Source organism: Capricornis sumatraensis, chromosome 20 (genome assembly GCF_032405125.1).
Source record: "Capricornis sumatraensis isolate serow.1 chromosome 20, serow.2, whole genome shotgun sequence".
NCBI lineage: Eukaryota > Metazoa > Chordata > Mammalia > Artiodactyla > Bovidae > Capricornis > Capricornis sumatraensis.
In genome coordinates, this window is record NC_091088.1 from 70105831 (window position 1) to 70122397 (window position 16567).

A 16567-nucleotide genomic window follows, 5' to 3' on the forward strand; every position below is an offset into this window, starting at 1 on the left:
TTGAACGGTTCTATGAAAACCTACAAGACCTTTTAGAACTAACACCCAAAAATGATGTCCTTTTCATGATAGGGAACTGGAATGCAAAAGTAGGAAGTCAAGAAACACCTGGAGTAACAGGCAAATTTGGCCTTGGAATGTGGAATGAAGCAGGGCAAAGACTAATAGAGTTTTGCCAAGAAAATGCACTGGTCGTAGCAAACACTCTCTTCCGAAAACACAAGAGAAGACTACACATGGACATCACCAGATGGTCAACACCGAAATCAGATTGATTATATTCTATGCAGCCAAAGATGGAGAAGCTGTATACAGTCAACAAAAACAAGACCAGGAGCTGACTGTGGCTCAGATCATGAACTCCTTATTACCAAATTCAGACTTAAATTGAAGAAAGTAGGGAAACCGCTAGACCATTCAGGTATGACCTAAATCAAATCCCTTATGATTATACAATGGAAGTGAGAAATAGATTTAAGGGCCTAGATGGGACAGATAGAGTGCCTGATGAACTATGGAATGAGGTTCGTGACATTGTACAGGAGACAGGGATCAAGACCATCCCCATGGAAAAGAAATGCAAAAAAGCAAAATGGCTGTCTGAGGAGGCCTTACAAATAGCTGTGAAAAGAAGAGAGGTGAAAAGCAAAGGAGAAAAGGAAAAATATAAGCATCTGAATGCAGAGTTCCAAAGAATAGCAAGAACAGATAAGAAAGCCTTCTTCAGCAATCAATGCAAAGAAATAAAGGAAAAGAACAGAATGGGAAAGACTAGAGATCTCTTCAAGAAAATTAGAGATACCAAGGGAACATTTCATGCAAAGATGGGCTCGATAAAGGACAGAAATGGTCTGGACCTAACAGAAGCAGAAGATATTAAGAAGAGATGGCAAGAATACACAGAAGAACTGTACAAAAAAGATCTTCACGACCCAGATAATCACGATGGTGTGATCACTCACCTAGAGCCAGACATCCTGGAATGTGAAGTCAAATGGGCCTTAGAAACATCACTACGAACAAAGCTAGTGGAGGTGATGGCATTCCAGTGGAGCTATCTCAAATCCTGAAAGATGATGCTGTGAAAGTGCTGCACTCAATATGCCAGCAAGTTTGGAAAACTCAGCAGTGGCCACAGGACTGGAAAAGGTCAGTTTTCATTCCAATCCCAAAGAAAAGCAATGCCAAAGAATGCTCAAACTACTGCACAATTGCACTCATCTCACACGCTAGTAAAGTAATGCTCAAAATTCTCCAAGCCAGGCTTCAACAATATGTGAACCGTGAACTTCCTGATGTTCAAGCTGGTTTTAGAAAAGGCAGAGGAACCAGACATCAAATTGCCAACATCTGCTGGATCATCAAAAAAGCAAGAGAGTTCCAGAAAAAACATCTATTCCTGCTTTAATGACTATGCCAAAGCCTTTGACTGTGTGGATCACAATAAACTGTGGAAAATTCTGAAAGAGATGGGAATACCAGACCACCTGACCTGCCTCTTGAGAAATCTGTATGGAGGTCAGGAAGCAACAGTTCAAACTGGACATGGAACAACAGACTGGTTCCAAATAGGAAAACGAGTGTGTCAAGGCTGTATATTGTCACCCTGCTTATTTCACTTATATGCAGAGTACATCATGAGAAACGCTGGACTGGAAGAAACAAACTGGAATCAAGATTGGCAGGAGAAATATCAATAACCTCAGATATGCAGATGACACCACCCTTATGGCAGAAAGTGAAGAGGAACTGAAAAGCCTCTTGATGAAAGTGAAAGAGGAGAGTGAAAAAGTTGGCTTAAAGCTCAACATTCAGAAAATGAAGATCATGGCATCCTGCCCCATCACTTCATGGGAAATAGATGGGGAAACAGTGGAAACAGTGTCAGACTTTATTTTTCGGGGCTCCAAAATCACTGCAGACGGTGACTGCAGCCATGAAATTAAAAGACGCTTACTCCTTGGAACGAAAGTTATGCCCAACCTAGATAGCATATTCAAAAGCAGAGACGTTACTTTGGTAACTAAGGTCCATCTAGTCAAGGCTATCGTTTTTCCAGTGGTCATGTATGGATGTGACAGTTGGACTGTGAAGAAGGCTGAGCGCCGAAGAATTGATGCTTTTGAACTGTGGTGTTGGAGAAGACTCTTGAGAGTCCCTTGGACTGCAAGGAGATCTAACCAGTCCATTCTGAAGGAGAGCAGCCCTGGGATTTCTTTGGAAGGACTGATGCTAAAGCTGAAGCTCCAGTACTTTGGCCACCTCATGCGAAGAGTTGACTCATTGGAAAAGACTCTGATGCTGGGAGGGATTGGGGGAAGGAGGAGAAGGGGACGACAGAGGATGAGATGGCTGGATGGCATCACTGACTCGATGGACGTGGGTCTGGGTGAACTCCGGGAGTTGGTGATGGAAAGGGAGGCCAGGCGTGCTGTGATTCATGGGGTTGCAAAGAGTCGGACACGACTGAGCGACTGAACTGAACTGAACTGATGCTAATGTAGTATACATTTACCCCAAACTCTGTCTTCAAGTCGGTTCCGCCTTTTGGCTCAGAACCTACTTGACAAACAATATGTTATACTCAGATATTGTGCCTCTAATCTATGTAAATGAAACTACTTGAATGGTGATCTGCCCTTCTTCAAGATTCAAGTTAATCATTTTATGGCCCAAGATGAACCATTTGGTGCCAAGATTATACCCAAATGCATCTTACGGGTGAGGGGCCTGGTGCCATTCTGAGTTTTAAGACATTCCTTTCTTTCATTAACAGACTGCTAGTAACTATATAACATCCACCTGAAGACTAGCAGGGGGGCACTCCTTCTGCCCCCTTCTGATGCCTATGTCAGACGGTTTCTCTATCTCCTTTATACTTTAATAAAACTTTATTACACAAAAACTCTGAGCGATCAAGCCTCGTCTCTGGCCCCGGATTGAATTCTTCTCCTCCAGGGGCCAAGAATCCCGGTGTCGTGATTCAACAACAACCTTTCACTACTATACAGTAGGTACTCTTTTCCAGGCTGTGAACATAGCTGTGAAGCAAGTATAAAAGCACTCTCGGATACTAGCACTCTAAGTGGGGAAGGCAGATCATAAACATGTAAGCAAAGAAATCAGGTCACCTCAAAGGTGCTTTTAGGAACAGGGAAACATCCCAGAGAGTGACTAATGTGTGTACGTGTTGGGGAAGGGCTTCTTTAAACCAGGTCATTGAGAAAGGACCTTAGGCAAGAAAGATAAATATAATATCGCTTAAATGAAATTTAAAAAAACTGATACATACACACTTATATAGGAAACAGAACCAGACTCAAAGATTTAGACAATGAACTTGCTGTTGCCAGAGGGGAAAAGAGAAGGGCGTGGATAGTTAGAGTTTGTGACAGACATGTACTGCTGTATTTAAAATGGATAACCAGCAGAACCTAATGTACAACAGGAATTAAAACAAAATTGTAAATCAACAATAATTCAATAAAATTAAATACAAAACAAAAAGACTACTGACCCTGAATCCTCAGCTGTAATTTGGGGCTACAGGTGTTCCGGCACTAAGGAGTAGGGATGCACTCTCACAGACATACTAACCACAGCACATAACTCAGCACTTTAAGAAAAGCACTGATGTGAGGAGTAAAGAGCTGTCCTTGGGGGAAAGGAGAAAGAGCCTGGCCCAGAGGACAGAGGTGGTTGTGCAGGCCTTACCCAGCATGCATACAAGTGCAAAGTTCTCCAGCATGACATCCAGGTACAGCTGTATCTGAGCCTCATCAAGAAGACACCATTCCTCACAGGAGAAGTACATGGCCACATCCTCAAAGGTCACACTGCCCTGGTATAACACGAACAAATAAAACCATGAACAGTCTCACTCCTGAAGAGCCACCACCTATTTTCCCACATATCTCCCCACAGCCCAGTAACATGTAACCCCCTAGAAACAACGGGAAGCAAATCTCCCTCCTCTGATCTGAACCTTCCATTGCCTCCAGAATACACAGGCAGTCATTTGAAGCTGAAATCCTGCTCTTCCCTGTTGCTTATTCCCACCAGAAAAAAAAGGAGACCTGCACTTTCCTAAACCAGCTCGGCTTCACCTCAAAGCACTTCCATGGACTGACACGGGTTCCAGGAGTAATGTTCCATACTTCCTCCATAGAACAGACCTGCACTCAATAACCCAGGCATGGGGCTCCCAAGGTCCCCAAACCAAAAAACTGGTAGGATGACAGGTAAAGAGCCCCGAGACCTTAGTCAAATACAGAGAATTAGCGCCTGGGAGTGATAACAAGTGAGGGACTGGAACTACTTCCATTTACTAAAAGTGCTTCTGCAGCCCTGGGAATCTGCGGGAACACGAAGGCCACGGAGGAGAGTGACCAGGGCGGTGCTTCAGGGACTCAGGACATGCCAGGGCCGCTGCCTGCTACCAGGACCAGGGAGCCTCAGCTGACTGGCTAACCTCTCCTCCGTGACTCCATCGTCAGTGCTACCCTTTACCAGATGCTACCGTGAAAAAGCCACAACTTCCCTCTGCTCCAAGTACTCATCAGCCCCTACAGACTTTTCTTCCACTGAACAGTCTTTGGAGAACTTTTAAAAGCTCGACTAGATCGTGTCCTTCCTTTGCTCAAGCTCCACGGCTCCCAAGGCCCGAAGAAGAAAGGTACAATACAACCTCTCATCTAGTACTCGAGCTGCGGCCTGGCCTCAAACTTTGCTCCTCACAGAAACAGAATGTACTATAGATTCCCCAGCGATCCTGCTTCAGGTGCATTACTCTTGTCTTCAGAAGTAAGGACACCACCTCAGAAGGCCTGCATGTTCTGAACCAGGGGCCGGAGATAAAGCGACCTGAGCAGGCTTCTAACTCTGGGCATCAGTACTTCAGTGAGGAAATGGGCAGGGGAGAACCTGGAGCACGAAGCGTTTACCTGATGTGGGGCCGACAGCGCAGCCGCCGCCATCGTAGCCTGTGGGCGGAGCGACAACACTCGAACAACCGAGTCGGACTCGGCACGGTTATTCTCGGCCTACGGCGACGTCTGCAACCCTGCGCAGTACGGGCAAAGCGTCCAACTATGCCTTAGCCCCTCACCTCCCTCTCCAACAACACACTCCGGACTTTCTGCTCAGCTCCACTGTCTCAGTAGCGACCAAAATGTCAGCCACCGAACCACCGGAAGTCCCCTACCGGATGTTCCGCCTCTAGGAAATGCACTGCCTTTGGATTGTCATTGGCTGAAGGTGGCCTCAGCGCAAAATCTTCTGGGTAATGTAGTGCCACAACCTTGAGCAATTGCGCCCCACTCTGGAAGCCCCAAGAAAAAAAGCCCAGCGGCACCGCGAGGATCGCAGAGAAATCACCTGAGGTGGAGGAGGGTGGTTCCACATTTCTAAAGAGGATGGGGGCCCCATGAGGGAACGAAAATAGGGTGCTTCAGAGCATTTTAATTCTTTAATGCTACTGATCACTGAAGTATTATAGACAATCTCAGACTCCTTGAAGCCTACCCTATTTGACATCCGTTGGTAACTGAAAGTAAACATACATTATATTACTCTTGAAATGCATGCAGCTTGAAGTGTTGAAGTCATTTAAGAAAAAAGTCTACAATACCCTGAATGGGAATGCAGAAAGTTGATATTTAACAGGCTTGATGAAGCCTAACAAGAGATAAAGGTAACTTAGCATGTATAACTCCCATATTGATATCTAATCAAACACATTTCCTATGTTTACTCTCTGATTTCTATGGCAAGAGTCTCAAGTTGGCTTGCAAAGAACAGCCTTTATGGTCTTTCTTTTTTTTATTTTTTTATTTTTTGCCTTTATGGTCTTTCATGCCAGTGTTTTTCCATCCACTGTCCCTTAACATTTCTTCTTGGCTATAAATTCTCAACTGTCTTTACTTTAACATTGAACTCGATCTTTCACCCATACTGTAACAAGCCCAGAACTCTGGGCATCCATCTCACATGCCTGTCCCAACATCTCTCTGGAGCGTTTGTGTGTTTCTCTGGCCCTGGGTCTGCAATTCCCACCGTATTTTCCCAACAAGGTCTCATTTCTCATTTCCCTTTGTGCTGTGGTACATGAGTTTGTAGATCCAGGCCGCAATGAAGGGTGGTCAGCATTCAAACTCTGTCACACTGTGTCCCCTGCTGGGCTAACATTCAGCAATATTTAGAACACTTTCATGTGCAATAAAGTTACTGGAGTTACATAAGGGCTCTCTTAGTTTACAAATGCATTCTAAGAAGTTACATATGCAATGACATACCTGGGATTATAAATTTAAAAAACACAAAAGTACATGATGCTACAAAAACACACAAAAAATAAGATAAGATAGATGATATAACATAGGGGAAGGACCCAATAGTCATTCCACTTATATAAACATTTGAAAATCGTCTCACAAAAGTGGTGGGCTGCACTCAAGGCTCAGTGGTAAAGAACCCACCTGCCAACGCAAGAGACCCAGGTTCGATTGATCCTTGGTCTAGAAAGATCCCACATACCCCCGGAGTAACTAAGCCCATACACCACTACTAGCGAGCCTGCGCTCTATAGAGCCTGGGAACAATGACCAAAGCCCATGACCTAGAGCCGCTAGTGTGCAACAAGAGAAGCCACCACTCTCCACAACTAGAGAAAAGGCTGCACAGGAATAAAGATCTAGCACAGTCAAAAATAAGTAAGTAAATACAATTATACATTTTAAAAACTAGAATATGCTTTTGCATCATGATTTTAACGCTGAAGATGAATTAAAAATGGTAGGTTCAAGGGGTGTGCATAAGTATCAAAACGCACATTTTAAACACGTTAAATTTAAGTCAACTATACATCCATGAAATGTTTAAAACTAATATCCAAAACCTATCATTTTATAAATATTCAAGTAATGTAAAATTCTTAAAATTATATGTAGAAATACTGAACTTGTAAAGGGGGTAAGTACACAATGGTGGGCTACTGGCAAAGGTCCCCAACTCCAGGTTAAGTGACATTATGCTGGCAATCTGACACTGTTTATGGGAGTATTTACACCCACAGAAATTGGCAAACATTATAAAATAGGCCTTAATTTACTTTCTAACTTAATGTCTACACTTAAGACTGAAGTAGCATATGTTAAAAATTCAGATTTATCTTAAATGTGTATAGTGTATCTGGTCATTACATCATGCATACTAAAGAAATTGAGGAAAACATGAGAACATATTCTTTCAGTATTCCAAATTCTGTGCAGACATCCTTGACATTACTGGCTAATGGGTGAACTCTCACAGATGTCTTTCTTGTTTACCTGCTCTCCTATTCATCAAAAAAAGAGAAAATGGGGAAATAAAATAAAAGGCAAAAGATAAGAATAGGAAGATCTTCAAACAAAACACATAGGTAAAGAGATATTAAGAAACAACACTCAACCTCAAGAATCTTGACAGGTGCAATTAAAATCACGATTTCACACTGCTGTTACATGGCCTTCATTGGAGGTATCAGCATGCATCCAGTCTTAGATTTTAACATAGGTTGAATTTCTGGGTCACATGGTAGCTTTATTCCTAGTTTTTAAGAAATCTCCATACTATTCTCCATAATGTCTATATCAATTTCCACTCTCACCATATACCTTGAGAAAATGGTAATTCAAAAATATGTGTTCCAATGTTCACTGCAGCAATATTAAAATAGTTAGGACATGGAAGGAACCAAGATACTCACTGACAGATGAATGGATAAAGAAGTTGCAGTATATAGAGTATTACTCAGCCATAAAAAGTAATCAATGTGTCAGTTCTAGTGAGGTGGATGAACTTAAAAGCCCATTATACAAAGTCAAAAAAGGACAACAAATATAGTTTACTTATGCAGACATATGGAATCCAGAAACATGGTACTGATGAACTTACAGGGAGAGAACAGAGATACAGACATAGAGAAGAGATTTATGGACACAGCAGGTGAAGGAGATGGTGAGAGGAATTCAGAGTCTCATTGAAATATATAATTACCATGTGTAAAATAGCTAGTGAGAAGTTGCTGTATAACACAGGGAGCTCAACTCAGTGCTGACAACCTAGACAGGTGGGATGGAGTGGGGGGGGTGGTCAAGAGGAAGGGTACATATGTATACTTATGACTGATTCATGTCATTGTATGAAAGAAACCAACATACTGTAAAGAAAGTTTCCAAACAAAAATATATTTTTAGAAATGTTCATCAAAAAAAAAAAAAGAAATGTTCATCAACTGCGCTTCCTAATGATGGGGGCGGGGGGGGGCAAGTTCTTACTGATTAACAATCATTACTGGGCGACTTCCATTTTTCGAAGTGAGTGGGGGTAGGAGGAGCAGTGACAGGACACACAGAGGTTAAAAGGAAGAACGCTGCAGACCAGGCTATGTGAGGACTACAGAGGATACTTAGTTCTTCAGTGTTCCTCACACTGCCTAGAACATGAGTGGGTCAACTGCATGATGGGACAACAGGCACATCCTGAAGTGGTGAAGCCAGTGTAAAATGTAGTGACCCAACGAGCGAGTCTGGAGTCTCTGGCTTAGTGTTGCTGTCCCTGTGAAGAACTTCCCAAGGGAAGAGTGTTTGCAAGAATTGTGCATAGGTGGAAATGAAGCTGGAGCCCCTGGTGGTGATGCAGGCATCAGGTGTGCATAGTTCATGGTGGAACACAGGAGAGTCCCTGCTCTGAGCAGCAGAAAGGCCGCCAGCGTATATGCGCAGTGAAGAGGAACCACTCTCACGAAAGGTCTGACAAGAGAGAGCCCTTATGAAAAGCCCTCTACCTCTCTGAGATGGATGCCCCTTCTTTCTCAAATAGCAATAATAAAAACTGAATCACAGCACCGGTTTGGTTGAGTAGCTAAATGGAACGATCTACAGGAAAGTCATCAATGTTGGTTTTCAGAAAAAAGGTAATCAGCGTGAGGCTAGGGCATAAGCAGGGCTCATCAGGCAGGTGATGAGGGGTGCAGAAATGTCAGGACGGACAAGGTGTTCTCTCAGTCTCCAAACCTGGAGGGAGCAGGAGGGGGTAAAATGACCAGACTCCCTAAATCTTGAAACAGGTAACCTGGAATTAAGTCCCAGATCCGTATCCATTGAGAAGAGATCACAAACATGATACAGCATCTCTGTGCTTCAGTTTCTTCTAGAAAGTGTCCGTTTGCTGCATAGGTACTTCCCACCTTCTTACTACCTCAAATCCCTCAATATCACTGCCAGCCATATCACGATACTCATAAAGCCCTTTCTTCAGTGTGAGCTACTTGACAGCTAATCAAGTGGCACTTTCAGGAAAATGATTGATCACATTCCTTGCACTCGTAAGGGTTTTCTCTAGTGTGGATTGTCCTAAAGGAACTCAGTTGGTGGGTTTGGTTAAAGGATGTCCTATATCCACTGTGCATATAGTGTTTCTCTTCTGTGACAACCCAGATGAAAATGGAAGCCAGAGAGAATATATAAGACTCACCACATACATTACACTAATAAGGCCTTTCTAAAGCCTTTGACTGTGTGGATCACAATAGACTGTGGAAAATTCTGAAAGAGATGGGAATACCAGACCACCTGACCTGCCTCTTGAGAAACCTATATGCAGGTCAGGAAGCAACAGTTTGAACTGGACATGGAACAACAGACTGGTTCCAAATAGGAAAAAAAGTACGTCAAGGCTGTATTTTGTCACCCTGCTTATTTCACTTCTATGCAGAGTACATCACGAGAAACACTGGGCTGGGAGAAGCACAAGCTGGAATCAAGATTGCCGGGAGAAATATCAATAACCTAAATATGCAGATGACACCACCCTTATGGCAGAAAGTGAAGAGGAACTAAAAAGGCTCTTGATGAAAGTGAAAAAGAAGAGTGAAAAAGTTGCCTTAAAGCTCAACATTCAGAAAACAAAGATCATGGTATCTGGTCCCATCACTTCATGGGAAATAGATGGGGAAAGAGTAGAAACAGTGACAGACTTTATTTTGGGGGCTCCAAAATCACTGCAGATGGTGACTGCAGCCATGAAATTAAAAGACGCTTAACTCCTTGGAAGAAAAGTTATGACCAACCTAGATAGCATATTGAAAAGCAGAGACATTACTTTGCCAACAAAGGTCCGTCTAGTCAAGGCTATGGTTTTTCCAGTGGTCACGTATGGATGTGAGAGTTGGGACTGTGAAGAAAGCTGAGCGCCGAAGAATTGATGTTTTGAACTGTGGTGTTGGAGAAGACTCTTGAGAGTCCTTTGGACTGCAAGGAGGTGCAACCAGTCCATTCTAAAGGAGATCAGCCCTGGGTGTTCTTTGGAAGGAATGATGCTAAAGCTGAAACTTCAGTACTTTGGCCACCTCATGAGACGAGCTGATTCATTGGAAAAGACTCTGATGCTGGGAGGGATTGGGGGCAGAAGGGGATTACAGAGGATGAGATGGCTGGATGGCATCACGGACTCGATGGACATGAGTCTGAGTGAACTCCGGGAGATAGTGATGGACAGGGAGGCCTGGCGTGCTGCGATTCATGGAGTCGCAAAGAGTAGGACACGACTGAGTGACTGAACTGAACTGAAAGTATGAATTCTCTGATGTCCAATGAAACAGTACTTACAGGTAAAAGACTTATCACATTTCTTGTACTGATAAGGCTTTTCTCCACTATGGATTTTGCTATGGGTACTGAGGTACTTCTTTCAGCTAAAGGATTTCCAACATTCAGTGCAGGCGTAAGGCCTTTCTCCACCATGAACTCTGTGATGTACAATTATGTTCCAGTTTTGGAGAAAAGATTTATTATATTCACTGCACTCGTAAGACTTTTCTTCAGTGAGGATTTTCCTATGGATATGTAGAAGCTGTCTCTGGCTAAAGGATTACCAACATTTAAGCCCTTTCAGAAGTGTGAACTCTCTGATGACGATGAAGGCCTGACTTATCAGTAAAACACTTTCCACATTCTCTGCACTCATAAGGCTTTTCTCCACTGTGAACTCTCTGATGCCGATGAAGACGTGACCTATCAATAAAACATTTTCCACATTCAATGCACTCATAAGGTCTTTCTCCACTGTGAACACTCTGATGATTCTGGAGGCCTCTCTTAACAATAAAAGATTTCCCACATTCACTGCACTGATAGGGCCTTTCTCCGCTGTGAACTCTCTGATGGTACCGGAGACCACTTGAAAAAATAAAACATTTCCCACATTCGCTGCACTCATAGGGCCTTTCTCCACTGTGAACTCTCTGATGATACTGAAGACCTCTCTTATCAATGTAACATTTCCCACATTCACTGCACTCATAAGGCCTTTCTCCAGAATGAACTCGCTGATGATAATGGAGGTCAGATTTAGCGATAAAAGATTTCCCACATTCACTGCACCCATAGGGCCTCTCGCCACTGTGAACTCTCTGATGATACTGGAGGCCACGCAGAGCAACAAAAGACTTTCCACATTCACTGCACTCATAAGGCCGTTCGCCAGTGTGAACTCTCTGATGGTCAATTAACCTCCCCTTTTGGATGAAAGATTTACCACATTCTTTGCATTTATAAGGCTTTTCTCCAGTGTGGATTTTTCTATGGATTCTGAGGTACCTCCTTTGGCTAAATGACTTTCCACATTCAGGACAGGCATATAGCATTCCTCCAGAGTTAAATCTTTGACCTGCAAGGAAGCCAGATTTGTGGGCAAAAAATTTTCCAGAATGGCTGCATTCATAAGACCTTTCTCTGGCATGAACTTCCTCGTGCTGAATAAGGCTATTTCTTTGGGTGCAGGCTTCCCTACATTTGCTGAACTCACAAAATCCTTCACCAGTGAGGGCTTCTTCATCCTGAACAAGTGTATCTGTGGGGTTAGAGACCATCTTGCCTTCTCCCCAGCTCTGATGACTTTTTCCACTGTGAAAAACAGCATCATACTCCTTACTGTTGTTTCGTGGCATCCTGGAATTAGTGGCTTGTTTCTGAACTCCCATGTTGGCCAGGAAGTCATTTCCAATCTCCATGTTGATAGACAGGTTCCTTGCTGCATGGATCATACAGCTTTTCAAATATGCAGGTCTTCCCATATGACACTGGCAGAATTTCACTCCAATGTGCTGCTGAACATTGGCAGTAAAATAGAATTGTTTCCCACATGCCCCACATGTGTATTCTTTCTGCTGCCTATTTGTTCCTTGCTCTTCAGCTAAATGTAAAATGTCTCTCAAGACTGGGACACATATCTTACAGGGCTGGGTATTCTCAGGAGACAATTCTGCCCTGGGAGTCCTAATCTGTGATGCTCTCTCTGCAGATACATTCTGTTCAGAACATGTCTCTGCATCCTGGACTCCACAAGAACCTGAAAACAAACAGGTTGACTTTATTGGAGGGAATGACATCATCACAACTGTACATCTGATACATGAAAGAGGCAGTCCACGGAATCGTGTTCAGGACATGAACTGGGATTAAACTGAAGAAGCAGCTGGTCTCACTATGTCCAGGACACAAGGATTGGATGTGGCTCTCACAGCCAAGTGGTTAAGACACTGCACTGCCAATGCAGGGAGTGCAAGTTCAATCCCTGGCCATGGAACTAAGATCCCACATGTCTCACAGCCAAATAGAAGAGGAAAAGATAAAAAAAAAAAAATAGTTACTATATTAATATCAAAGCTGACTTAACATAAACAAAGTCATCAGGGATAAAGAGAATAACACAATGATAAAGGAGTCAATTTTTCAGATTTCAAAATAATCCTTAACATTTATGTGCTTAACAATAGAATATTTAAATGTGAAGCAAAACAGACCTACAAGTAGAAACAGATATAATAGTTGGAGACTATAATAGTTGGAGACTTCATTCAACACTGCTCTACCAGAAATGAGCAGATTCAGCAAACAGAAAATCTGTAAAGATGCTGTTGAACTGAAAAGTACCACCATCAATCAGCTGGATGTAAGGACACCTAAAGACTACTAGTATACTCCATCCAAAATCAGAACAATAGTCTATTCATGCTGACATATAACATTCACAAGATAGACCACATCCTAGGTCAGAAAACATACCTTAACAAATTTGAAACAACTGAAATCATACAATGTCTTTTCTCAGAGCACAGCGGAATTGTAACAAAAATCAGTAACACAGTTGGGAAGATCCCCTGGAAAAGGGAAAGGCTACCCACTCCAGTACTCTGGCCTGGAGAATTCCATGGACTATACAGTCCATGGGGTCACAAAGAGTTGGACATGACTGACCGATTTTCAAAAAAAAAAAAAGTAACACAAAGATAGCTGAAAAAAATCCCCAAATTTTGAGAATTAAACTATAGACTTTCAAATAAAACATAGGTCAAAGAAGAAGTCCCAAAAAAGAAATCTTAAGAAAACTTTTAATTAGAACCGGACATGGAACAAGAGATTGGTTCCAAATAGTAAAAGGAGTACGTCAAGGCTGTATATTGTCACCCTGCTTATTTAACTTTTATGCAGAGTACATCATGAGAAACACTGGGCTGGAAGAAGCACAAGCTGGAATCAAGATTGCCAGAAGAAATATCAATAACCTCAGATATGCAGATGACACCACTCATTGCAGAAAGCGAAGAAGAACTAAAGAGCCTCTTGATGAAAGTGAAAGAGGAGAGTGAAAAAGTTGGCTTAAAGCTCAACATTCAGAAAACTACGATCACTGCACCTGGTCTTATCACTTCATGGCAAACAGATGGGGAAACAGTGGCAACAGTGGCTGACTTTATTTTTCCAAAATCACTGCAGATGGTGACTGCAGCCATGAAATTAAAAGACGCTTAACTCCTTGGAAGGGAAGTTATGATCAACCTAGACAGCATATTAAAAAGCAGAGACATTACTTTGTCAACAAAGGTCCATCTAGTCAAGGCTATGGTTTTTCCAGTAGTCATGTATGGATGAGAGAGTTGGACTATAAAGAAAGCTGAACACTGAAGAATTAATGCTTTTGAACTGTAGTGTTGGAGGAGACTCTTGAGAGTCCCTTGGACTGCAAGGAGATCCAACCAGTCCATCCTAAAGGAGATCAGTCCTGGGTGTTCATTGGAAGGACTGATATTGAAGCTGGAAACTCCAGTACTTTGGCCACCTGATGTGAAGAGCTGACTCATTTGAAAAGACCCTGATGCTGGGAAAGATTGATGGCAGGAGAAGGGGACGACAGAGGATGAGATGGTTGGATGGCATCACCGCCTCAATGGACATGAGTTTGGGTAAACTCCGGGAGTTGATGATGGACAGGGAGGCGTGGCGTGCTGTGATTCATGGGTCACAAAGAGTTGGACATGACTGAGCAACTGAACTGAACTGAAGAAAACTTTTTAAGTATTTTCAAATAAACACAACATTTATCAAAATAAGTGAAAGCAGTGTTTATAAGGCAATTTATAGCATTGAATGAACATATTGCAAAAGGAGACCTAAAATCAATTATCTGTGCTTTTACCTTATGAAACTACTATATAGAAAAATCAACAAAGCTCCAAAAAACCTTGTTATTTAAAATGGCCAATAATATAAAAAGGATTCTAGTCAGCGTGAAAATGAGGCAATAGACAAATTAATAATATCAAAAATGAAAGAAAAGGGGGGAAAAAATGAAAGAGGAGGGACATCCTTGGTGGTCCATTGGCTAAGACTCCTAACTCTCAAAGCAAGGGGCCCAGATTCCATCCCTGGTCAGGGAACTAGATATCACATGCTGCATCTAAGAGTTCACATGCCTCAACTAAAAGATCTACATGCTATGAAATATCAGTAAATTGAATCAAAAACTTAAAAAGAAAAAAAAAATATATATATATATATATATACACACACCATGATCAACTGGGATTACTGCAAGGTACACAAGGATAATGTAACATTCAAAAACCAATAAACAGAATCCATGTCAAGAATTCCCTGGCAGTCCAGTGGTTAAGAATCCATAAGATCCCTGGTCCAGGAAGATTCCACATGCCACAGGGCAACTAAACCCTCAGACCACAAGTACTGAAACCAACCTGTAAACCTTGCTCACCAAACTAGAGAAAATCCTCCCAGCAACAAAGACCCAATGCATCCAAAAAATTTAAAAAAAAAAAAAAAATTCTGAAAACAAAACAAAAGCAACAAAAAAAGACAACCTAAAAACTGGGAGAAAATATTTTCAAATGATGTAAGTCAGAAAGAGACAAATACCATTTGATTTCACTTCTTTATGGAATCTGAAATATAACACTATATATCTACATATAAACATACAGGAAACAGAAACAGACTCAGGAATAGAGAACAAACTTATGTCTGCCAAGTGAGAAGGAAGTAAGTGAAGGAAGGATTGGGAGCATAGTGTTAGCAGATGCAAACTAGTAAACATGGCATGGATAAACAAGGTCTTGATGTCATATTACAGGAAACTATATTCAGTACCTGTGATAAACCGTAAGGGAAACTGTGTGTATGTGTGTGTATTAAAAAAAACTTAGTAGCTATGCTGTGCAGCAAAAATTAACATAAAGTTGAGAACTGAACAGAATATTTTAATAAAATTATAAAAACAAAAAAACAAAGACTACTGACCCTGAATCCTCAGCTGCAAATTTGGGGATACAGGTGTTCTGGCACTGAGGTTGCTCTCTTCCTAGCTATACTAACCACAGGATATAACTCAGCTTTTTGAAGAAGTAGTGCCCATGGTTCATTTGTGAGAAGAACATACCTGCCCCAGGGGAAAAGGAGAAAGGCAGAGCCTAGCTCTGAGGAGTGAGATGGGTGTGTAGGCCTTACCCAGCATGCACACAAGTGCAAAGTTCTCCAGCATGACATCAAGGTACAGGCGTATTTGAACCTCATCAAGAAGACACCATTCATTCCAGGAGAAGTACACGGCCACATCCTCAAAGGTCACACTGCCCTGGTACAATAGGGACAAATAAAACAATGAACAAACTCACTCCCAAAAAACCACCATCCAACTTCTTCGCACATCTCCCCCACTGCCCAGTCAGATGGGGCCTCCTGAAACCTGGAGTTAAAAAAACACCTCCCTCCTTTGATCTGACCCTCCCATTGGCTCCAGAAAACACAGGTAGTCCTTTCAAGCCAAAATCCTGCTCTTCCCTATGTTTATTCCCACCAGGAGATAAAAAGAAAACAAAAACAAAAACCTGCACTTACCTAAACCAGTTCAGCCTCACAAAAGTGACCAGTTTCACACTTCCTTCCATCGATGATGGAAAATAGGAACCTCCTCAACAAACCCCGGCCTGCATTCACGACCCTGAACATGGGGTTCTCCTTCCCAAACCAAGGGTCTGGGTGAATGGCAAGTGAAGAGCCTCAAGACCCTTCTCAAATACAAAGAATGCGTGCATGGGCTTGAGAATAATTGAGGGACAGGGACAACCTCCATTTACCAAAAGTGCTTCTGCAGTCCTGGGAATCTATGGGAATGGGCAGACCATGGAGGAAGGTGACCTGGGTGATGTTCCAGGGGCTCAAACTTTCCCAGGATT

At 42.4% G+C, this 16567-nt stretch overlaps 2 protein-coding genes across 2 annotated transcripts in view; both read right to left on the reverse strand.

Moving 5' to 3' along the window:
- The window catches only part of LOC138097108 (zinc finger protein 211-like), a 40988-nt gene extending 25061 nt beyond the window's left edge, over nucleotides 1-15927 (reverse strand). Inside the window, exons 1-2 of the mRNA XM_068993349.1 lie at nucleotides 15840-15927; nucleotides 3715-3841 (exon numbers count right to left, since the gene is read on the reverse strand). Of these exons, the coding sequence (XP_068849450.1) occupies nucleotides 3715-3841; nucleotides 15840-15923 (211 nt within the window). The 5' untranslated portion in view covers nucleotides 15924-15927. The remainder of the gene's footprint in view (nucleotides 1-3714; nucleotides 3842-15839) is intronic.
- LOC138096135 (zinc finger protein 418-like) lies at nucleotides 5174-12049 on the reverse strand. Its single transcript, XM_068992213.1, is given in 4 exon segments — nucleotides 5174-5376; nucleotides 10647-10851; nucleotides 10925-11666; nucleotides 11751-12049. Coding segments are annotated over 4 exon segments (1449 nt in total).
- Nucleotides 15928-16567: the final 640 nt, after the last annotated feature.